Below are 24302 nucleotides of genomic sequence, written 5' to 3'. Positions count from 1 at the left end.
ATACGTACCATTGCAGGTTAAAGTAATGTGAAATACTGGTAAAAATCTTGGTTATGCTAAAATTCTTTGCTAAGGTCATGACTCTTAATTTTGTGTTAGGGTTTAGTTTTTTTTTTAATGATGTAAGTATTTCCCGCTGGTATTTCTGTGTGTTTGGTCATGGAGATAGGTTGTAGTAGCTCTTGTTCAGTCAGCCTATTTCTGGTGGCCTTTCAATATAAGATAAGCAGCTATATACTGTAAGTAGGTTGAGGATAACATCTGTGCTTTAGTGTACTAAAAATTGATGTGGTTGTATGTAAATAAGTGTGGATGACAAATCTTAATTAGGTTTTAACATAGTGCCTCATTAAGAAGGCCGGTTTGAACCCTTTAATACATATAAATCAGTTGTTCAGATGAGTACTCCAGAGACAAGTAGAAAAAATCTGTAGGCTTGCTTTAGGTGTACGCTCTATGCTTCAAAACAAATGACAGCTTTAAAAATGGTTAATCAAATGTTTGTTGTTCTTTTACAGTAGTGTAGCTGGGAAACATGGAAGTCTCGGTATTAGAGGTATGCTGGCATTTTTTAAAGGATTGCTGTTTGTTTCAATGCAACTCTGAAAGTCACATTTACAGATAAGACGAAGCCTCTGTATTTCCATTCAGCAGTGCTTTCTTACACATTTGGGGTCATATATGGATTATATAAGTTTCATCATTTTCTTTAGATGTTTAGATTGGTTTAATCTCAAAAGAGGTCAGTAGAGATGCAGCTAAAATGTAAAATAGAAAATGTTCAACATAATCTTAAATAATTTGAGTATAGTATAGTACTAGATTCTACTGAATTCCACCAGAGATCATGGAAAAATAATTTTCCCAGAATACAGCCAGGACAGCTGACCCAAAGATATTCCATACCATATGATGTCATGCTCAGCAGTAAAAGCTGTGGGGAAGGAGGAGGAGGAGGAAAGAGGCATGTCTGTGGTTATCGAATTTGTCTTCCCAAGTCAGCGTTATGAAGCCCTGTTTTCCTGGGAATGGCTAAACATCTGCCTGCCAGTGGGAAACAGTGAATGCATTCCTTATTTTGCTTTGCTTGCATGTGCAGCTTTTGCTTTACCTATTCAGCTGGTTTTATGTCAACACATGAGTTTTCTCACTCTACCATTCCAGTTCTCTTAGACATCCCACTGCAGGGGAGTGAGGGAGCCGGTGGTGGAGATTAGCTGCCTACTGGAGTTAACCCACAATGACGGGTATATAAAGGCTTACAAAGGCTGAGCAGAATGCTATGACCTCATTTTAAAGAAACTGTCGCGTAGACTCTCTGATCATGATGAAAAGCCCATTGTGGGGTTCATTGTGTATTTTGGGGTTTTTATACATAACTTCTTGAGGACAACGTGGAAGTAAAGCTTTACGTCTTTGCACTTTACCCACTGTTTGGTTTAACTAACTTTTTAAATAATGCTACTACCTTTTTGACTGCATCTGCCATTAATTGCAGTGCTAAAGAAACTTGGAAGCTGACAACTCATTTAATGAACTAATGGTCTGAAGTTTAAAGAAGTTTTGCTTGTTAACCTGTATGCTAATTTTTAAGGTTCCTCCCTAAAGATGTTAAGTTTTGTTTTCACACTTGCTGCTCAGATGTTCTTAAAAACATCCTATCATTTTAGCAGGAGCTAATACTGTTTATTATTGTTGTCTATCCCTTGCCACAGATTGAAGACCCAAGTTGCTTTTGGGTTACTATGAAAGGATGTGGGCCTTACATAGTCGATGAAATAGAATATAAAAACCTGAATGCTGAAATGAATCAGTTCTATGATAAATCTTACAAAGATGTGGATGAAGTAAAACCACTAGTAGTAGAAGAAGGCCAGGTAAAATCACTGCTATATTGTGCAGATAGAAATAATCTGTTATTTGCATTGGCTGGGGGGTGAGGTACACAAGGCAACACATTGATACTCTTTTTTTTTTTCTTTTTTTTTTTTTTTTTTTTCAATAGTGCTATGTGGAAAAATAAGTAATGGCATCTATATGGGTTATGCCTTCTTACCTGTAAACTTAATCACGACATAAGCTGCAGTGCTTGCATTTTAAAAAGTGAGGGCTGTATAGTAAATACTATATTCTTGCCTCTAAAAAGCCTTTGAGTGTAACTTGTTCCATTTACAAGAACCTGCTGTCCTGTTCTTTCTTTTTCAGATGTGTGTGGTTTTCAGTGAGGAACTCGGATGCTGGTGTAGAGCGATTATTAAGTCAATGAAGTACTGTACAGATCATTATCAAACAGAATGTTTTCTTGTAGATTATGCCAAATACATTTTTCTTAAGTCAGAAGGGTAAGTGTTTGGGGTTTTTGACACTGTTACTGTGATGTATTTGTTAGGTAATGCATACAGATGCTATTAAGATTTGTTTAGATTGCGAGTGACAAGGCTTTGGTTTGAGGTGTGAGTTGGGTCCCCAAGAAACTGCTAGCCATATGATAGGCTCTTGCAAGTGTGGGTGCAAACCAGTCTTTCGTGAGTTTTTCAATATGCTCTCTATTGGAAGTTTTCGGGGTTTTTAAGATTTGGAATAGAAATAATGTCAGTTTGTTATGATTGCAATATATGATTTCCAGTTAACATTATTTATATATACTTTCCTCCCCTATTAAGTGATTATACACTAAAAAATTATAAGCAGTGAAGATCATTCATAAAGCACGTATGGAAGCAAGATTTCACTTGCTGAACCAGCTTTTGATGTCTAGACACAAATAGGTGGGTTTTTTCCCACTGCAGTATACTAGCTTGTTTACTAAAAGCTGGCAGTCTGTCTTGGCATGGTGCAAAAAAAAAGTGAGTTTTCACATGTTCTGAGTTTTTAATAAAACCACTATGAAACCTACTGTTTCTAAAATCTTGAAAAATCGGTTCTAAAAAAAATAACTGTTCCAGCTCTTAGCTAGATTAAAAGTTCATTTCTCTAATAAAATAAGCAACTCTGTGTACAAGAAGCTTCACCAATTTTTTTTTGTAGTATTCCACAAAATTAAGAAAGCTTATTTAAAATACTCTAAAATAAATCTTAAATAATGGTTTAAAATTGATTGTCACTGTATTGGAAAACAACTTCATAATGCCCTGAGTGTAAAATATGTTCAACTAGAAGTGAATGTATGGTTTACTGCTTCTTCATTGTAAAATAGAAGATTGAACAAAGGTGATAAATATATGGATCTTAAAAGCTCCCTATGCAGCGTCTTGCTAGTTATTAAAAGTCTCCAACCAAACCAGTATAAAGGATAAGATTAACACTCTAGTGATACTTTTGTAAAGTATAAATGCTGGTTAGCAGAATGAGAACAAATGAAATTTAGTATATTTATTAGATTTCCTTCTTGCGGGTGTTAATCACATGTGGTTTGTCACACAGAAGTAATAAGTACAAAATGGAATATGCCGTGTCAGGTAGCATATATGGTAGTATGAGGGCTAAATATCATGAAAAGACTTCAAACTGTAGTGGTGAGGGATCAGAAAGTTTTTAAGTAAATAGGAAGTATGTTCATATCCAGAGCAAATCTGTTCACTAATTGCTCCTGGTAGCACCTCTCCTGGCGAGAGAAACAAAACAGTGGTTCCAGGGTATTTCACAGTGGGAGCCAAACTTCTGGAAGAGCTGCATTGTCAGATACAGGATATCAGAAGGATGTGTATGAGACCAATGACTTGTAGAGAATAAAATCTGCTCTGTAAAATGAGGTTATTTCTATTTTGTTTTTAAGCATTCGAGTTGCACCAGAAGCATTTATGCAGATCCCATATAGAGCAAAAAAGTGTAGACTGTATCGCACAAAGCCAGTGACGTTGCATGTTGACTTTTTTGAAGATACTGCAAAGATAGTGTGAGTAGAGTTTAATAGATGTATTCTATTCATAAAGTTCTTAAGTGTAAATTTTTATTGCAGAATATTTTTTTTAGAACAGGTTATGTTTTAAGAAGAATTTAAGATATCAGATTTGAAAAAAACCTGTTTCTTAAATAGAACTGCTTTCTTACTTCTTCTTAACAGTTGGGGGGTTATTATTTACCTGTTTGAATCTTTTGATACATATTTAAAATCCTTCGGATGTTTAGACAAGTTTCTGGCAGTTCTTACCCTCTGTCTATCATCCCAGAGCTGTGTTTCATGATTAACTAGCCCATGAACTTCTTTGCTAGTCTTTCCTTATGTGCTGTTTCTTAGACACTCATCTTACTCCTGATAGGGGTTTGGGTTTGTTTTGTTTGTTTTGGTGGTTTGGTGTGGGGTTTTTTTTGTTTTGTTTGTTTGGGGTTTGGGGTTTTTAGCTGAAGTTCCATAGTGTTCACAGGTAGCATTGTTTTTCCACATTCTGTTTTTTCTGGATGTATTTTGGATTCCTGTTGTGCTTTCCTTACATTCTTGTTAGTTTTTTCTCTCTGTGGTTTTGAAGGACTTGAATAAGGTTTTCATTGGAGTCTGGTGGTAAAGAAAAAGGCTTTTGTGTCCTTGAGTTCCAGGATGCTATTGTCAAAGATCCTGCCAGCTTGAGAGGGACATGATTAGATCACTGGGCAATATGGCTCCACAGCAAGAAAACTACTTTTTGTGTCATTAAAGAATATTCAAAACTACATACATGTGGTCAGGCAGTTTGTGGGGTTTTTTTTATACTGTTGTTTGGTAGAAGAAAATAGTATTTGACTTCCAGTATTCTGACAGAACAAGTACTAGCATAGTTTGGATAAGAATAGCGTGCATCTTCAGTAGGCCATTGTTGTGAATTATCAAAAAATGTAGTAGATTGTCATACTTTGTTTATGATGCTCTTGATCTGATTCTTTTTTTTTATGCTTAAAGTTGCAGAAGACGGTAAAGAGTGAACTTGATCTTTGTCTACAGACCTATCGGTCTCCAGTATTTCAATGTTTAAGCGCTTATTCAAAAATGCTCAATACCTATTTAATTCATATGTTCTGCAAGTGGATTGGTGCTTTTTTTTTTTGGTTATTCTGTTTCATTTCTAACCATAGTATTAACCATCATACCTTGACAAAGTAATATCCAGTCATTTTTGATCAGTTCATTTTATTGATGAGCTGAAACAATATTATCAAGACTGAATTTACATTTTAAGTAGTAAGATTCTGCTAATGTGTCTAGTTAGGGCAGTTTTTTAGATTTAGCATGACTTGAAATAATTACTTCACATGCATTCAAAGTTTTTTAGAAAATTACGGGTTTAATTTTTGATTATGTGGCATAAAGTGTTGTGTTTTTTTTCCTAGGCCAGCCAAAAGATGGGATAGTGCTGCTACTCGGTATTTTCAAAACCTCCTGAAAGGTAAATAAAACATTCTGACAAAATGGTAATTGGCACTTCTGTTTTGGGAAAAATAAACTGTTAAGGGAAATGCAGTACTTGTGTTCATATGTTCTATCATATTTAAGAATGTTATGTTTTAAAAATAGGGAAAGGAGCTACATAAGCCTTTTTGTATGGACTGACTAAGGCAAAAGTATTTGTGGAGCCGCATCTTACGTGTTGTGGGCTTCCATGCTGCATAAATTTTGATAGTTGACTAGATGGTGTCTGGCTCTTGTGCAAGTTCAATAAGGTAGTAGGCATGTAACATTTGTTTTGAACAGTGGAGCCTTTCTGTGTATTTAGCTTAAGTATTTGAATTAGAATCACAGCTGTGTTTCTGAAGTTTTGCAGAGCGGTTGGCAGGATCTGGTTTAGAGTTGACCTGTTCAGTTGTTTTTTGACAAGGATGTAAGCACCAGCTCAGAAGAAGAATATCTTGATTATAGTTGTTAACAAATAGATTGAGCTTCAAGTAGTTATTTAGTGAGCTAGAACTGCTTTTTCTCCAGTCTGTTCTTGTCTTTTCCCATGTTTTGCATTTCAGTAGGTCATCCAGTCTTTCTCATATCAAGCCTTCTATTTTGGTATGAGACAGCTTTTGGCTTTACTACAAAACCAGCCCTTTACTGAGATTTTCTAATTTTCTTTACATGCTTCTACCAGAAAAACTACCTACATGCTTACTCGGAAATATTAACAAACCCCATATAAAAGGTATTTGGGGAGGAGATAGGAGTTTGTGAAAGCAGTGAAGGAACTTTAGGGTGATGATTTCGGACATTAACTGGGACACAGCACTTTTCATTATTTACTTTATGCCCCTCCCCAAGCATCACTGCAAGGTAAAGGTTAGTAGGGAGCAAAAAACCACATAACTTAATTTCATAGATATTCCCATACTGTGCTGTAAGTAGTAATACCTACTTTTTTAAATGCTAGCACATCATTAGTGTATGCAAAGTGCTTCAGAATTTACTAAAGGGCCTTTATCAGCTGTGTTTGCTTGAATGAAGAGCCTAACCAAGCTGTACAAATGTGTAAATATAACTTCTGTCAAGTTTGGGAAGTATGCATTTGTGCTACAGATTGTCAGGTCTGTAAGACCTAACTGAGATAAACTAAGACTTTTAGTGTCAAACTAAGACTAGTTTGTGTGGGGAGGTAATTAATCTGTTTCAGCTCTTGATCTTCCTTCAAAGAGTGAGGACGACTTTTTATTTTTGTAACTTTAAAGTTTTTATTGCCATTTTACTTTCTTGTTTCATTTAAAAGTTACTACATTTGTACTAAATTCTGTAAAGAAATAGGTTATACATCTAATTGTGATTTCTATTTTTGTCTGTCTTGGAAAGTACAAGTGAAAAATACTGATAATTTGATAAGGGTTTAATCTTTTTACTGGTTCTTGTGTTTTACTATATTTAGCAAGTACCCAAATGAAAGCCAAGTTGTGTGCCATAGAAGATAACACATTTGATGTTTTTCTTTATGTGACAATAAAAGATGAAAAGGTAAGATACTTTTATATCTATAGATCTATTAATGCACTTTGCTATCTAAGTTATAACTTCACGATTAGTTTAAGAATGGAAATTGTTACTTCCAAGTGAGTACTTAAATTTCCGTTGGATACAGTAGAAGCAAAATTGTTATTACTAGAGGTTTTATTTTATGTTTCTGATGCTTGTAAATTTCTGGAGGAATTCCAAGAGGCAGAAACCCATTTTTCTTTGTGAACCTCTTTTTGGAAGGTTTTGGCAAGCAAATGAAGTCCAGCAAGTACTTCAGACGGACAACTTAGTGAAGTATTTAGTGTACTTTTCCACTTTTTTGTGGTATCATTCTTAAAGACATTTCAATAAGGCAGTTGCTTAGTACTATAAAAATAAACAGAAGTTCACACTTTTGCGTAAGACAGAGTCCTCAAACCTTTGGGAGGGAAAAAAATCCCAAACTAGTTTCACTTGCCAAAATGTACAACTTGTGCTAAATCTCTGCTGTAGCTACTTTTAAGACTTAAGCAGTTGTATGGTAGACACAAGTGAATTTATTTGATACTGTTTCTACTTAAATGCTTTACCAAGGCTTTTTACTAGAGCTGTGGTCTTTGCCATAGACGGTAACTTTGAAGGTATATATTAATTCAAATATCTTCTCTCAGTTCAGAATCCCAGTTGGCAAGTGTCACTGATCTCTGAGCCAATTTTCTGCCAGATTATGATGCATACTGAATCACAAAGAAATAAACCAGTCTGACTTACTAACAGTTTTTTTTAATTTTTAGGGCTTAGAAAAAGTTAATTGAGTACAGACTTCTAGGCAGAAGTGTGAAACTGCCAACTAATTAACACCTGTTTAGAGAACATACAGGAAGATATGTCTGACTTTACTGGAGCTAATATTCTACAGAAAGCATTCACTTTTTGTCTTACTGCTGTTGCTTAAAGCTTCATGTGAATTCTAAAGAAGTATGTGGTTATGTAGCTTATTGCTTGTTGATACTGGTTAATAAAGACCTTGGTTTTTTAGGTATGTGTTAATGATGATCTTGTTTCAAAGAACTTTGCTCATTTTGAGGAAGCTAAAGAGAATACAGGGACTTCTGCAGATTATCAGGAGAGCCAAACATCATTGAATCTTGAGTCACTTCCAGTGAAAATTGCTAATCCCACACTTGCTCTCAGGCCAGGGCTGTTTCGGAAGAAGGTGTCAACAAATCTTGAAACAGGTGAGAACCATGTGTGTTGGAAACAATCATACATGCAATGTGTCATGTGTCTGTAATTGGATATATTGAATGTGAACCTGCTGTCTATGTTTGAATCCAATAATTGGATCAAATGATGTCCTTCTAACAAATGAGGTTTATGTGTCAGACTTTATATAAAGGCCAATCAAATCATCCAGTGCAGGAATACTGTAAAGCTTTTTGTACACTATAAGACAAAGGCAGGCTGAGCGTGAGTTACACAGGCATTTGTTGATATGCTTACTAGCATTAGATAGTATTGAAACCACTTGTGGCATTGATCAGTGATGCATTACTGGTTTTTTGAGTTTGGAGGGATTTATTTGAACAGAGGTACCTTTAAAACAAGCATTTACCATGAGTTGTCTCGTTTATAGTGATTAAATTTAAAAGTATGCAACTTTCCATCCTTCATCCTTGTTCACTCAGTTTATCTGCATAGTTATCTTTAAATAGTTTTAAAGATAACAATTTTTTTGGTTATTCTTTTTGCCATTAGGAAATGATACAAGCAAGTCAGCTGCAACCCACTGTAAATAAAAATACTGCCTTTTTATGTGTTCAGAGAATCAGAAATGTGTTTTTACATTATTTTTTTTTTTTACTTACCTTTCTAGGTCTTGCTGTTTCCAGTTCCTTTCTTGAAGAGAAATACCAAAGGTCAAGTACAGATATAAATGAAAATACTGTGCCTGTAGGTATTATATTTTGCATTAAATTGGCAAAGATGCAACTAAACTAAACATACGTAGGACAGACTAGGAATGCCGTAGTCATCTAGCTGCTTCTTCTGTGTAACACAGATCTGGGGGACTGCACTAATTTTTGGTATAGTTAGAAAATAATATTCTATTTCAACTTTTTTTTTTTAAACTGCAGGGAAAAAAATTATTTGCACTCCTCTGCTATAGTTTATGAAGATCATAACTGTCTACACTACACAGTTTTCTGAAAATATAAAAATGTGAATTTTAATGTTTCCCCAAAAACCAAATAGTTATGCTGTACCATAGTAAACATTCATTGGAGTGTCATCTTATTTGTTGAGTCATCTAATACTTTAAATACCTAACCTGATTTCTTGCTATGTTTGGTGTTTTGGGGTGGGTTTTTTTGGCTTGCTTTTTTTTTCTGAAACATTTTCAAAAGTTCAGCACTCATTGTTGAGTGTTGAATTGTGTACTCAATTGCACAATTGGAGCTATTAGGATGTGCATGAGAGGAAAGGAAAATGAATTGGTAGGTTCTAGGCAGATAATCACTGTTGAGTGTATGTAATCATGATTGTTTTAAAGATTCCATGTTCTCTTCTGCTAGGGGCTTTACAGGAGAAATTTGCTTCCATGATAGCAATGGAACTACTTCTGTCAGGTCAGGGGGGAAAAAGGGAGTTTTACAGAAGTTATGTTTTAGCTCTGCTGAGAACTGAACGATGACAGCCACTCCCGAACTTAAACTGTAATACTTTATTTTTTAAGAGAATGATGGTGAAAGTAGTAGTGCGGATTCTTACTGAAGCAGAGCAGAATTACCTTTATACCCTTCTGCAAACAGTCAGCTGAATTACCTTTACCAGCCACTTGAGTGATGCAAGTCTTTGACCAAGTGATGCCTGTTGATTGCTGGTGACTAATGCTGAACACTAGAACCCTGTTCAGAACTAGATACCTTTGGGTTAACTCTGGATCCAGCATCGGCTACTGGTTATTCCACTGGGGATTTGCAGTTTGTTCAGTTTAACTTCATGTGCATTGTCTTTGTAAGTGTGCAGCTGGGTAACCTGTTTTTGGTTTTCTTCCTGTCTGTGGCATGCAGGCTTTCCATGATTTTTCTTCATTTTGTTTTAAAAATGGAAATGTTTAAAAACTAATCAGTATGTGTTCATACTAGCTCAGGTCCCCAGTTACGACTATAGCTTGAGATGCGGCCATGAACTGATTAATTGGCTTGTATTAGATGTATAACCATGGGCAATTGTTCTTGTCACATCCCTGATTATTAGGAGAGAAAATACTGTTCTGTAACAAGTTAGATTTCTGAAGTATGTTTCATCATGTTGCAGAAAATACTGTTCTGTAACAAGTTAGATTTCTGAAGTATGTTTCATCATGTTGCTTTAGTCTAACTTATAATTTGTACAAAATTCTTCAAAGTATTTGGAGGATCCTAGAGTTAGTTAAGAAACACACTTTCAGCTCTATAATGGATGGAAGAAATAATTTTTCCTGTTTCTCTCAAACAATATTTTAGTGCTAAAAATGTGTTCATCTTTTCTTGTTAGATTGCCAAAGCAATTCTAGGTTTGCCTTTCAAGGAAAATGGTGAAGTCCACACAGACAGGTACAGTGCAGTGAGTTAAATATTTTTAAATGGTTAGGTAATCAGAAAATTGGGAGCTATGGTATGTTTCCAGTTACTTTGCTTAGGCAGCTAAAAGGGTGGAGGATAAGAGAAAATGCATGCCCATGTTTTTTGGGGAAGAAGGGAATTTGAAGCTGTTGATATCCAGAGTACAAAAATGGCGGTTCTTTCTAAACAATAGCTTGACAACAGGGATGTGGTGGTGAAGTGTTTTTCTGCACACTAAACAGGTTACATTGCTTTATTTTGTTCTGGGTGTTACTTACGAAGTTTTCAACCTTAATGAAATATGACTATGAATGGATTTGTGCAATGCTTTTACTATGCTGTATGTCAGTTGATGCGTACATAATAAACCCAAGGAGTGTTTGTAAATTTGGCTTCTGACTGATGCAAAGGTATATTGTTGCATTTTTTGAAACTTTTAAGAAACCTTTTTCCTACAGTCCAGTCTGATTCTCTTCTAAAGTTGAGGAACCCACAAATTATCTTTGTTAAAAAAAATCGTTAGGATTTTTTTGGGGTACTTAAAAGCTAATATTTAATTTCAAAATGGTACTTTTTTATTTCTTCTTTCATTTTTGAGGGGTTTCCTCCTTGGCGTAGGTGATATATCAGAAATATTTTGCAAGTGAATTGCTTCGTGACATTTTTGAAATACTGGCGGTATTTATAAATTACATGCTACTTCTGTGTTTATGATGGATTTAATACTTGTATGTTTCTCAGGCTCCAGCAGTTCTCAAATCCTGATCCTCTGAAGACACGCATAATTGAAGATGACCAGCAGGTATTTCAAGTGCAAATCATGTAACTTCTCTTGTGCAAATGTATTGTGTGTATGTGGAAGGATTTGGTTGTGTTGGGGCTGCAGGGGTATGAGAGGGAAGGAGCAACAAGGAGAAACTGCTTGTGTTCTGACTGCAGTCCCTGCCTTGCACTGCTCGTTGCCTCAGTGGTGAGACAGAGTATAACCTGCATTGATTATAAGGAGGGAGGAGTTTGGAGTGAAGTTGAGTATGGGAATGGGGGAGAAAAGGTGGGGGTTTTGAGGTGTGTAAATATTTGTTTCTTTGTTTCCCAATAACCATATCAGTACTCATACAGATTAATTGGCAACAAATTAAGTTAAGCTAAAGTTGAGTCTGATTTGTGTGCATCAGTAATTGTTCAGTAGCAACCGTGTCTGTATTCTGACCCGTTAATCTTCTTGCTCACTCTCCCTGTTTTTTTCTCCCCCATCCCTCTTGAAGGTGAGAGTGAGTGAGCAAGTGGCTGTGTGGGTGCTTGGCTGTGAGACAAGGCCAACCCACCACAGGAAATGTTACTAGTAGTCTTTTTAAATTGTATTTTGATTTTTGTCATATCTGAGTGCTAGCTGTACATAGAACATGGAGCGCATTCTCTCGAGTGGTTCAAGACAGTTGTGTTAAGGCAATCGTGATAAACGTTACTTTAAGAAATACTAGAAATATTTGTCTTGCCACTGGTCTGTATAATTTACCAGTATGTATGAGTCACATTCAAAATTCATTTGCAATCTCTTTAGTTGTTTTTCATCAAAACAACATTTTTTAAGTACCATAAATGCTTTTGGGTCATATGTAAGCTAAAATCCTTTTATTAAGTATTGCCTTTGTCATCTGCTTGTCATATGGTTTCAGAGTTTTCAAAGTTTTAGTGGAAAAAGAAACCTTGTGTTTCTTAGCAACAAAATTGAGCCATCATCAGTTCTGGAAACAGCACCACTTCTTGATGATCTGAAAAAGGTAATGCTGATGTAATATATTACACTTAATATCTTTTTAAGGCTAGTATTGTACCCCAACTTCAGGTACAGTAATACTTACTTTTGATTGAGGAATCTCTAGGAGGTTGTTGATGTGGTTTAATAGATGAAGCTTCAGAGGGATGCTGGAAGAATTGTATGCATTTGCTCTGGTATATCAACCACTACCACAAGTCATAGGATTTGAATTTTAATAAAACAATTTAACTTCTCAGCCCAGAGAAACTTTTTTCATATTGCATGTTAAGTGTACTTATTATATAGTCGGACAAAAGCTTTTAAATCACTTAGTGTTGTGTTTTGTCTTGTTTTGTTAGTGTTCAAGTACACTTTTTTTCATATGGATCTCTTAATTTCTCTTTCTGTAGGAACTTACTAGGAAAAATTTTTTAGGCCCTAACTTCACAGAATCTTACTGCTGGCCGCCAGTAGCTCGAGGATGTGATGTTGTTGTCATCTCAAATGAGGGAAATGATCCTCTCTTATATATTCCACCAGTTCTTACATTTTTGCAGTTGGAAAGTTGCTACAAAGCCTTGCCAAACAGGAATGGAGTATGTATATATATTAGAGCAGTAACAGGTTTTTTGTTCTAAAGTGCAGATGTAGAATAATGATCCAAAAGATAGTGAATGTTTAGAATGTACACATTTAATGTGGTATTAGTGTATCTTCATGACGCTTGCCAGCTTATATAAGCCCTCTGCTTAGAGGCTTACAGAAATGAACTGCACATGCGTGGGAGTTTAAAACTTATTTATCACGTAACATGTAAAAAGTGGTTAATGTCATATTGCTTTGATACTTGATGAAACTCTTGTTTTTGAGGGGATACTACGTAGTCTTTAAATTAAAATTTGTATTAGCAGTTTTAAATACCGTAATTCATTTTTGAGCTTGTATTGGATTACAGAAACAGAATTATTGAGGTTGTAAGGGACCTCTGGAACTTGCCTAGTACAACCCCAAATAAGACAAGATGCTTCTGCTAAATTTTTTTATCCTTTTACTGTATGTTTCTGCATGCATCCTTTTTGTCTCCGGGTAACCTTGTGTATGGTTCCTTGGGTCTGTAACATCTGCATTTAGAAGGTGATACAGTACTAAAAAGGTCAGTTTTGAAGTACTTAAAGGCCTTGTGTTGCAGATGTTGCTTTTGCCCTAAATGCTGTAGTAGTACAATTCTTAAGATTCTGAACTCTTGTCTAATACTATGGTGTAAAATTGTATACATTTGAATGTAGCCACTCGCGCTTATTTTATGTCCTGGGTGGAAGAAGGCGCAACTTGTTTTTGAGCTACTGAAAACATATGGGAGATGCTCCAGACAGCTTCATCCAATGTTGATAATACTTGGGCAGAACAAAGAAGCTGGAAATGTGAAAATCAGAGGATGTAAGAGTACTTTCTATTTTCTTAATTATGCTTGAAAACAATGTGGGTTGCCTTAATGGCAGGGAATTGTGAAAGAAGCAATTTTTTTTCTTAAGTTTTTTGTTCTGTAAAGTGATAATTCTATTTCTTTAATGTTATAACTCTGTAGTAATAATGTGAGACTAACAGTAAATGGTATTAAAGCTGTTCAAGCACCTACATGTTCAACATCTTTTTTGTAAGTTCCATAACAATCATTTTTTAACCAAATTAGTGGTAGGGATTTGCTGCAGATCTTGCTGGATTAGGAATAATTGTGGACTTCCTTCATCTGGAACCAGGTTTTATAACAGCTTTTTTTGATAACATGATAAAAGCTGGACAGAGCTACTGGGTCTGTCAGGGATGGCATTAATTCTTTTCATAGTCTGAACAGCAGTGTGTTTTGGATTTGTGACAGGGACAGTGTGGATAACACACCCGTAGTTTGGCTCTTGCTGAGCAACACTTGGCAGGGCATCAAGAATTCTGTTTTTCCCAATCTGCCACCCAGTGAGTCGGCCAGGGGTGCACAAGAAGCTGGAAGGGGACACAGCCTGGACAGCTGACCCAGGCTGACCAAAGGGATATACAATAGTGTGCAATGTCATGCTCAGCAGCAGAAGCTTGAGGGGTGGCAGGATGATCTGCTGAGTGTCTGCTTGTGGGGTGTTGGCAGTGGTTACCTTTGCATCGCTTCACCCCCCCCTCCTTCACTTCCTACGCTCTCTCTTTCTTGACCCATGAGTTTTCTCACATCGACAGTTCCTGTTCGCTGCCCGGTACCACTGGGGGCGTAGGGCAGTGAGTGAGCAGCTGTGTGCTTTGTAGCTGCTGGCCACAAGTATTTCAAGTACATAGTTTTTATTTTTTAAAATTGACAAATATTTGGAGGACTTGTCTGATGCTGCTTGACTGCTTATATACACTTAATGCAATTTTTCTCTACTCTTAATTTAAAAAATATGGCAAAGATTAAAAAGGAGGTAGTAGTTCTCTGCACACAGTTTCATAAACATCAAACTTAAAAATTACTTCAAACTAAAATTTAAGTGGTGGTTTCTAACTTGCTTATTGCAGTAAATTCTAAGTAATTTGTGTTTATAGCTTCAATAGTATGCAGAGGATACTCCATAGAGAAGAGGAAGAATAGAAGTAGTAAAAGAGCTGTTGTAAGACTTGTCCTGCTTAAATGTATTTACTTAAAATACTTAGTTTTACTATTCTTACTTGGTCTTTTTTTTAAGCCTTAATTGATAACTGCATTTTTAAAAGTGGCTCTTTTTGCCAAGGAAACAAGAAATAATGGATAAAACTATGAAGGATTGTGTAAAACTCTATTCCAGCAGTTTGTATTCTTACATCCATCATTCAATGAATGAATTCAGATCTTTTCTTAGTTGAGCTGTTGGTATATTTGCACAGATTGATTGGTGTGGGGTTTTTATATATGTGTATGTATAAATATGTGCACACACATGTGTTTATATGTGTGTAGATATCTAAGCCACGTGTGGCTTATTCTGTTTTTAAAACCGAATTTCTCTAAAGGCTGCTCTTGCACATATTTAAATATTTACTTTCTGTCTATCTAGTTCTGAAGTTCTTATCTATACTTCCATTACCTTATTGGAAAACTATTGGCATCCTGCTTTATAAACTACTTAATGTTCAGGCCTTTCACTCTTTCAAAATATCAAGAGTTTTACTCACTCAGCTCTTGAAGACATGTAGGGGTAGAAAAATAAAAGCAAACTAAAAATATCTGTTGGTGAAAAGTCAGAAAATTAAGTTGGTGTTCTCTATTTAAAAAAAAAACAACAAACCAAACAAAAAAACACCCACCAAAACTAGCCAGCCCCAGCCCCCCAACTTTAAGGTGATGCATCTGAAATGCAAATGTGACTTTTTTTTTTTAATAGAACTGCCATGTCCTGTGGTGTCTTACTAATATTCTTTCAAGTTGTAAGTTAATGTTAATGGGTTTTCTTCCTACTTGTAGGTGAACTAATCGTGACTACACCATATAGTCTCCTGAGACTGTTGGAACATCAGTGTTTATTATTTTGTAGACTTTGCCATCTTGTGTTTGATGAGATTGAGGTACTGTTCTCTGACGCAGCTAAACAGGTAAATGTCTTACAGGTTCAGTTGGTAAAATGCCGTTCCAGTTGTGCACTTGTCATGAAAACAGTGGCACATACTGGAAAAAAAAAAAAAGAACTTTTCTGAACCCCTGTGGTAGAGTTGGAAAGATAATGGAATTTAAGAAATCACATCTGTATACTTCTGGCAGAATGAAACACTGGAAAAGTGAAGCAGTAATTATTAAATCTGACTTTCCTTGCTTTTTTTTGCCTGTCATCTTTTATTATTTTTTTTATTATTTTTTTTTTAAGAGCTCTATCCTGTCCTGTTCTACACTTCTGCTCTATTATGCTGTCTTCCTTTGCTTTGGGTGACTTCCCAGGTACTTGCGTTTGTTTCAACTGGGTAGCAGTAGTTTCAGTGTAGGGATTTTTAATCTACTTTTTACTTGCATGATCTGTCTGTTGGGAACTCCTTTTTTCCTCTTACTGGTGCTGTTTGAACAGCTTCCATTCAAGAACTGTCTGTTGGTAAGCCCCTTGGTCTCTGTAGAATGCAAGGCAGAAGTGGATGATCAGATAGTCATGGACGCAATCGTCATAATTTTCCTTGGGCCTTGATGTCAGTGCAGGTAAAAGGAGAAGCTGATTGTAACTCGGAGAATCTTGGATGAGGGACAGCGTGAAGTGTCACGTTGACAAGGATGTGTATATTGTATCAGTTTTAAAATGATGATTTATAACTCAATTTTGAGAATATTCTGTAATTTTTTTGTTACTGCTTTGAGGCTTCATAGGACAGATGCTTTCTGTTAGTATTACAGCATATTACATCATCACTATGCAAAAAATTGGCTTGCTTACCTTTTTTCACTGTCGTAGATTTTATTTTTTTTTTAAATCGGAACACAACTGGACTGTTTGTCACTTATGCAAGGTAATGTCATTAGGAATATATTCATCCTGCCTTTGTGATTGTTGGTTTTTTACAAATGATTTTATGGCAAAAGTCTTTTTTTTTTTTTTTTTTTGGCTATTTCTGTATTGGCAGGTTGGTCTTATCTTCTGCTTACGTCCTAGTTTTGCTGACTCTCTGACTTTTTGGATCTACTGTTGCATAGAATTAGTAGGTTTCAGATCTGAATGGATCCTTTTCATGAGATTGCCATCTTCTATGGGCAGAATCTTGTGTTATGATCCTGCATTCATGCATGCATGCTGTTCCTTCGTGTTGTCCTGTTGCTTCTTGCTTCAGAAGGCATTCAAATAATAGGATAAAAGTGGACAAACCAAACACTTTGGTTTTGGGGTGTGAAATCTGTGGTTTGCTGTGGTGGTGATTTTGTGACTGGAGAGAACAGTGTGCTGAAACGGTGTACTTTTCACTGCTGTTACATACTCATTGGTACAGGATAAGAGGAAGGAAGAAAACTTTTTTTTTTCTTCCTTTATAGATTTTTACTATATTAGATTGTTACAAGAAAGCCTTTGTTACTGAAGAGTGGGAGTATTCACCGCATCAGATAATTGCTGTTGGAACTCATTGGAATAAACATATAGCACACTTGATAAAGGAGTTCATGAACGATCCTTACATTGTGATAACATCTATGGAAGAAGCTTCCATCTATGGAAATGTGCAGCAGGTAAAAAATTTGGAGATGATGTCACTGGTTTTTCACTAAGATTTACTAAGTACAAAAACTTCGTTGTTTGTATTGATCAAGGTCAGTGTGTGTGGCTGCTGATTGTTTATGTTAAGTGTGTAATGCTGCATCCTGACTTGGACCTCAGGCTGCACTGACATGTGTGAACTGACTCTTAGAAGACCTGCACAAGTTAGTCACTGAAGGAGCTAAGGTCTTTTACCTTGCTTTGTGGGACTGAGGTGTGAAGATATTCTCTCAAGTGTTTCATTGTTAGTGTGAAGGAGTCTGAATTTTATGTGAAGTATTTGCAAATGGTATAGTTTGTGGGCAGAATTTCATCAGAATGTTTTTGCAATTGTTAATTTTGAGTGACAGAACTACAAGGTAAGTTATCTGATGATAAAGCTAGTAAAATAATTGTTTTACTGCTGTGTGCCACACAATACAGAAATTCATTTGACCTGAAATTTCAAGAAAGTTGTTATGTGTTCTTAGGCATCTTCTCGTTTAATTTCCAGTCAATGTGGTATAGCCCTTCAGAATAATAAAAAATGTTGTATGATCTGAATTCTTCTGTCTCAAAAGGTAATAATTTGGGAATTGAGTGTGTTGGGAAATCTCTTAAGACTAGACATCCTGAGCATGACACGAAACTGAAAAAAACACCACTTTTTGTAAGAAGTCTAATGGTTTGGCAGGACAAAATGTCAGTGTGTTGATGCTTTAGTTTGTTGGGGTTTTTTATTTTTCATATTAAAATTCGGGCAGTGTTTCGGGCAGTGCAGAATGTTTTTGGAGTGTGAAGTTTTTTAGTGGTACTTGAAAATGCTAAACTTGGATTGATAAATCACATAGAACTAAACGAATGAAAAATCTTAATGTGGGATTTTCATGATGGGAGGGATTTTAGTTGTACTTGTGGAGACTGTCCTAAATGCATACCTTTTGTGAGAGTTGTATCTTCTGTAAGTTAAGCAGAAGACCTACCACTTCTGGAGCTACCATTTGCTAGATTCTCTTTGGTGTTATATAACAATGTTAGTACTTATTAAAAGAAAGAATTAATATAGTAAAATATGTATAATTACATGAATTATCAGCCCTCTGTTTTTTATCTACTTCTAGGTTGTGCAGCCTTGCATGAACGCAGAGAGAATTGCTGAATTACTAAAAATACTGGGTGTTACCCATAATAATCATCAGAAGGTGCTGGTATTCACTGATTCGGTAAATGAAGCAGAAATGATTCATAAGGTAAGAAAGTTTTTAAATTCATGTAGATAAGTGCTTTTTTAAATTGTTAAGGTATAACAAAACTATCTTGGCTTCTGAGAATAAAGTAGGAGTGTGAATTTGGAAGCTAGTTATTTGTGCTAAAAATAGCCCCAACCCCGCTCTTCTGACACCTAGAAGAAAGCCTGACAGGAACATCTGGCATAGAATATGTTCATCAGTAAATTTTTAACTACATTCTCTCTTGTCAGGTTGGAACTTTGAGTTAAATCAAACTAGCTTTTTTCCAGTAAAAGTTCTGTCAATTTTTTGTTTGTTATTGTTTCAAGTAGTATGGGAGGAGAAAACTTAAGCACCATGTTAAGAAGTTCTGTTCTGTTTGTTTCTCCTCTGGAGCAGCTGAAATTGTAGAATGCTGTTTCTCTAACTGGAAAGAAGCATTTTCTGTCATCCTGTGACAGTCCACCAGAATTTAGTTAAAGCTTCAAGTCATAGCGCCTGGGAGGAAGATAGCATGTTTAATATGTATTTTCTTAAAACCTGGCATAAAATGGCTTCCAAGTTATCTGTAATAAATAGAACATGGTCCAGTTCTGCACCTTTTATGTGGGATTGTATACTTGGCATTTCAGAGGTGGAGACTAAGAAAGACCTCTCCTGCAATAGTTCTTTATTCAGGTTATTATTCCAATGAATATATATAACAGCACAGCAATAGAAAAATCTCTTCTGTATTTTGTCTCTTTGCTGGTTCTCCAACTATGCAAAGTAAGAGGAGCGCAGTCTGATTTGACAGGGAGGCAAGAGATAGGAAACAATTCTGTTAAGCCTGGGTGGGGTCATGCAGATGGTGGGGACGATATTGCTAAAGGAGGCAAGCTATGAGGATATTAGAATTAAAAGTTTTAGTGATAGCTCCAAGGATGGGATAGCAAAAAGATATATGGCTGGGTGGTTCAGATGTCACAGGAAGAAATATGTCAGTCCTGAAATGTGGGAATCTATTCCCTTCCAGAAGCTGGAATAGAGTCTGTGATATTTAAAGGATTCTTCTGAGGTAAATGTTAGTGTATCTGGACTGTTTAATCTTTGATTATTGTTAAGGGAAGCAAATCTGGTTTTGTCTTGTGACTTTCTACCGTATCTTCCTTGAATATTTGAGGGTTAATTTCTTCAAGCATATCAAAACCAGCTCTGCCACCACCACCTTAAAGTGTTGTTTGATGCTAAAGAAGAATTGAAGCTGTTTATAGTAATTCTTGTGTACACAAACTTCAAATACCGTAAATATTTTAAGTGTTAACTTAGTTCATTAGCCAGTTTACCAAATAATGAAGGCTTTTGTAGTGATTAATTTGTGAACCTCGAACTTGACAAATAAAGCTTTTTAAGTATGCTACATTCCTGCAAATTAAGTATGGGTATGATCAGTGAGGGGGGTTTAATGCTTTTTCTGAGAGTCTGAAACGTGAGCCTGCATGTTAAATGATAGAATCCACTTAGAGTAGATAGGACGCCTTAATGGTGGGAAAAGCGTCAAATGGAATTTCTACTTTCTTAAACATCTGTTTAATGTGTTAATCCAGAGGAACCTGAGTTTTATTAGTTTTCTTCTTATTCAGGAATTTAGTAAGTTTAATCTCCATAATCTCAAATGTATTTTTTTTCATATAAGCAACATAAATGTCATTAACTCTTTCCCTTATCTCTCTCCAGTAGCTAAGGTATGCTAGATACTAATAAGATATACTATTTGTTAGTTTATTAGAGCAATCATTGCTGTATTGGAAGAATGTATAACCTACTACTTTGTCACCCAGGCACTGAAGAGCAACTCTATATGTTCCTTAAAAATACATAAAGAGAGTGAGTTTAATGTCAAGTATGTCTTAGAGCAGTGGACAAAAAAATACAGTTCTGGCTCTCCTGTTGTGTTAGGTGAGTGTTTTCTTTTTGTTTAGGTGTGATTACATCTACATGGTGACTAACATTCTATGTTAAATACTTGTACTAACTCATCTCATCAGTTCCACAGGGTCAGTTCCCTATCAATTACTTAGTTATCCCTTTGCTTATTAGTACTACAGCTAGTCTTTTTTTTCTTTCCCTTTTTTTTGTTTTTTCTTTTATTGTTGTTCCTGGGTCCCAGGGTAACTGCTTTGAGGGAAAACCTCACTTATTGGAGGGAACATAAAGGAGGGATTTTTTATGCTTTAGTTAAAAAACAAACAAACTACTAGTACTTTCAAAGAAATTTCATGATTTCACAATTGTCACCTACTACAGCAGATGCTTTCAGTTTGAAATAATTTAGAAACTCTGAAAACTTACTATAGTAATTTCCCATAAGTTCTGGTAGACTTTTATTTTTCAAGTTGTTTGCAGTAGCAAACACTCTTACCCGTTTTCAAACCTATTTTTTTTCCATTTTATACATCAAAAGCAGATTAAAAAAAGATTGACTTGCATCTGCTTTGTAGGTTCATACAAAGGTGTTACCATTCCTGCATTACTTCAAGTGCTTTCTATCTTACTCCTGTGAAGTACTTGGCTGTAGGCAGTTCTATTTATTCTGTGACACTGATATGAAACAAAGAGTTATTCTAGATTATTAGAGACTAACATGAAACACAGTGTCTGCCATATGCTTATGAAATGCGTTGACTGAAGAAATTCCTTATGTAAGTCGTATTAGGAAAAGAGCTTTTTCTTAAGTCATTAAATAGGGAGAAGGAAACAGCCATTGCTAATGTGATGTAATACTTCATACGCTTGAAGTATTAACAGTTATCTTACATGTCTATAAAACATGTGCTTAGTTTTAACAGATGACTGCATGCAGCCTTTGGGAATTACTGATGCAACTTGCGTGATACATTTCAGTTTTCCTTCTCCAAGAATCTTTGGTCAGCGTCTACACAGCATGTCTGACAACTTCTGTGATGTGATAAAGGTTTGAGTAAATCTTTGAACAGGGTTATACTAAATTTGGTTATTAAGTGGTGGATACATAAAAGCTTTTAAAACTACTTTTTTTAAAATTACTTTTTTTAGGATTCCTCTGTAGATCAGGAATGTACAAAGGCAAGGTCAGTCGTTCTGCTAACAGAAGACAGTGCATGTCATGCACTTGGGTTCCTGCACTATTTGCAGCGTGCAGAAGCTGAAATTCCACCAGAACTGCATGATTTTGCTGCCAAGATGCTAGAAGCTAAAGAAGATAAGAAAGCTTCAAGGCCACTGTGTGCCTGTGTGAAAATACTTGGGATTTGCAAGTAAGAAAATACCAAGTTTTCTTGACACGCATACTGATGCAGGAAGGCATTGTATACTCTGGATGATGACTCCTTGTATTTCATTGATGAATTTTCCTGTTGGATACTTTGATCTAAACCAGTTTTTGCTCATTGTTTGTTTGTTTTCTGTTGACTGTTGCATCTGTTTCACTCTCCTGAGGTACTTTAAAGAAAACAAAATTAATGTTTGTATGGAGACCAATCATACATGGTCTGATAGGGCAGCAGTTATAATGAATTATGCTACTGAGGTGTACCTGAGGGAACTTTAAGCCATTGTTTTTATTAGTATTCTAACCGTAATTGCACAAGCTTTGTGCTTTACTCTCTCCTCTGTTGTCTCCTGTCCCTCTAGCATGGGTAAGTAGATGATGACTTCTGTGAGCTGTGTGAAATTGGATTATAATTATTGCCTGAAGGAGGAAGCTAAAGTGTTCTCAAATACGACTTCTAGTTTAGATAACTCTTGTTGCAAGTTACCATTTGCTTTACACTCAAACAAGTTTTCTGGTGGTTTTTGTTTTGTTGTACAGACTTTTCCACCAAGACCTGTTTGATCATTTCTGTCTAACCCCCAGAGTCATTGGTGCTATTTGAGACAGAAATTGCATATTGAGGGCTGATTAAATTTTAGTATTTAAAGCTGTTGTAAATCATGTCAAAACAGTCTACAACTGGAAACAAAGGGCTTTTTTCTAAAAACATTTTTTTTAATATGTAGGAATAGAACAGTGTGTCCAGATCGTCATCAAATTAATTTACAAATAGACATGACCCAGAATATACCAGAAAACATTAGACTAACACCTGGATATGTGACAGTAAGTTACTATTTTCCTTGATTTTGGGTACCAAGAGGACAGGTCTTAAGTAGCTACTTAGCATAATACTTACCTTTTCATATTACATAATATGAATGTAGTATGTATACTATATGGAATATGTGTTATTTTTTAGGCTTTCCCTCTCTCTCTTGCATAAGTAAGTGTGCCAGATTTTACCTTAATTGTTAGCTTGAATCGGAATTGTTTTGCAGGTGATGATGAGTTTACCTCAGATTTTTCTTTGTGTTGAAGATTCCCATTCTATGGAAAGAGGTTTTATGTCTGTTTATTCCTTCCTTCTGTAAATTGAGACCATATACCAAAATTAACAAAGGTTAAAGTTCCTATAAGTTTAAATTATATTTATTGTAAAGGAAACACAAATTAATCTTTTGGAGTGAAGAGAAGTTGAAGTGGAAGGTAATGCATATTTTGTTGGAATTGAAGATTTTTTCCTTAGCTGATATGTTCATGCAGACTTGCTGAAAAATGAGCATATTGTGGCCTTGTAAATGAAAATACTAGTTTCAAATACAATATCCACAGAAAATGGGGTACAGCTCCTCCTTTATCTTCTAGATGGAAACGGTTATTTCCTACTAGGATGTTAATGCTTTTTGAAAACCGTTTTGATACAGAGTGCAGTTCTAATTTGACTACTATTTTTTTAAAACTGTTTCAGTCATGAAACCTTCGTGGTTACTGGGTTGACTTTGCTGTGATGGCACTTCACGTCCCAGTAACAGTTTGTATCTCCAGCTCCCTCCATCTGGCTTTTCAGTTCCTTCTATACTGGAGTATTCCCATACAGCAGTATTAACACAGTCTATCTCTTGTCCCCTTATTGGATGGTGGTTGCTGAGGGCAATTGTGTAGACATTGGTACTTCATTGCAGAGTTAGCACTTGGCTCGAAGAAGCACTAGATGCCTTCTGTTTGGATGAGCTGCTTCTGCTTTCTTTCCTGTCGTGCCTTTTGCAGAATTCAGGTGCCCTCAGGTCATGCAGTTAATGGGTATTATGCATTCTCAAAAGCCATAGGTTGTGAGAATAGAAAACGAGGAGAACTGGGGTGGATTCTTTGGTGTCACTCCATTTCTGTCTAATAAATAAGCGTTTCTTGGTAGGTATGAGTTCAAACCCTTTGAGAACCTACATGTATCCAGTTTTGGTGCCTGAGTGTGGGACAGGTTTCATGACACTCCTGTTAGAAACTTGCACTTAACCTGTGGTGCACTCAAGACCTCTTCCATTTCCTCATGTAATTCTGTTCTTCTGACTGTAGAGCCTGGGTTTCTGTCTTACAAACCAGTTACCTCTTTGATAAGTATTCACTTTCTTTTTTGTTTGGAACCCAGTATAGTATTTCCTTCCTTTAAGAGCCTCAGTTGCATTGTGAATTTTTAGGATTTTTATTAAGGGGAAATTACCTTTCTGATCCTTTGACTATCCTGTCTGGCCTCATACACCCAGCTATACATCAGTACTTATGCCTGGCGTGACCCTTTGGATGGATGTACC

The 24302-nt window shown here is 35.9% G+C and overlaps 1 protein-coding gene across 1 annotated transcript in view; it reads left to right on the top strand.

Moving 5' to 3' along the window:
- Positions 1-24302, top strand: part of TDRD12 (tudor domain containing 12) — a 41088-nt gene that overhangs the window by 2340 nt on the left and 14446 nt on the right. Inside the window, exons 2-21 of the mRNA XM_055818971.1 lie at positions 519-556; positions 1716-1877; positions 2206-2342; positions 3776-3895; positions 5302-5357; positions 6807-6892; positions 7911-8109; positions 8748-8824; positions 10412-10470; positions 11221-11281; positions 12156-12260; positions 12649-12834; positions 13525-13675; positions 15696-15823; positions 17235-17426; positions 18555-18683; positions 20483-20600; positions 21482-21615; positions 21717-21937; positions 22680-22779. Of these exons, the coding sequence (XP_055674946.1) occupies positions 536-556; positions 1716-1877; positions 2206-2342; positions 3776-3895; positions 5302-5357; positions 6807-6892; positions 7911-8109; positions 8748-8824; positions 10412-10470; positions 11221-11281; positions 12156-12260; positions 12649-12834; positions 13525-13675; positions 15696-15823; positions 17235-17426; positions 18555-18683; positions 20483-20600; positions 21482-21615; positions 21717-21937; positions 22680-22779 (2442 nt within the window). The 5' untranslated portion in view covers positions 519-535. The remainder of the gene's footprint in view (positions 1-518; positions 557-1715; positions 1878-2205; positions 2343-3775; positions 3896-5301; positions 5358-6806; positions 6893-7910; positions 8110-8747; positions 8825-10411; positions 10471-11220; positions 11282-12155; positions 12261-12648; positions 12835-13524; positions 13676-15695; positions 15824-17234; positions 17427-18554; positions 18684-20482; positions 20601-21481; positions 21616-21716; positions 21938-22679; positions 22780-24302) is intronic.

This window comes from Falco peregrinus, chromosome 14, assembly GCF_023634155.1.
Source record: "Falco peregrinus isolate bFalPer1 chromosome 14, bFalPer1.pri, whole genome shotgun sequence".
Classification (NCBI taxonomy): domain Eukaryota; kingdom Metazoa; phylum Chordata; class Aves; order Falconiformes; family Falconidae; genus Falco; species Falco peregrinus.
This window is presented reverse-complemented; position numbering and strand designations above follow the sequence as displayed.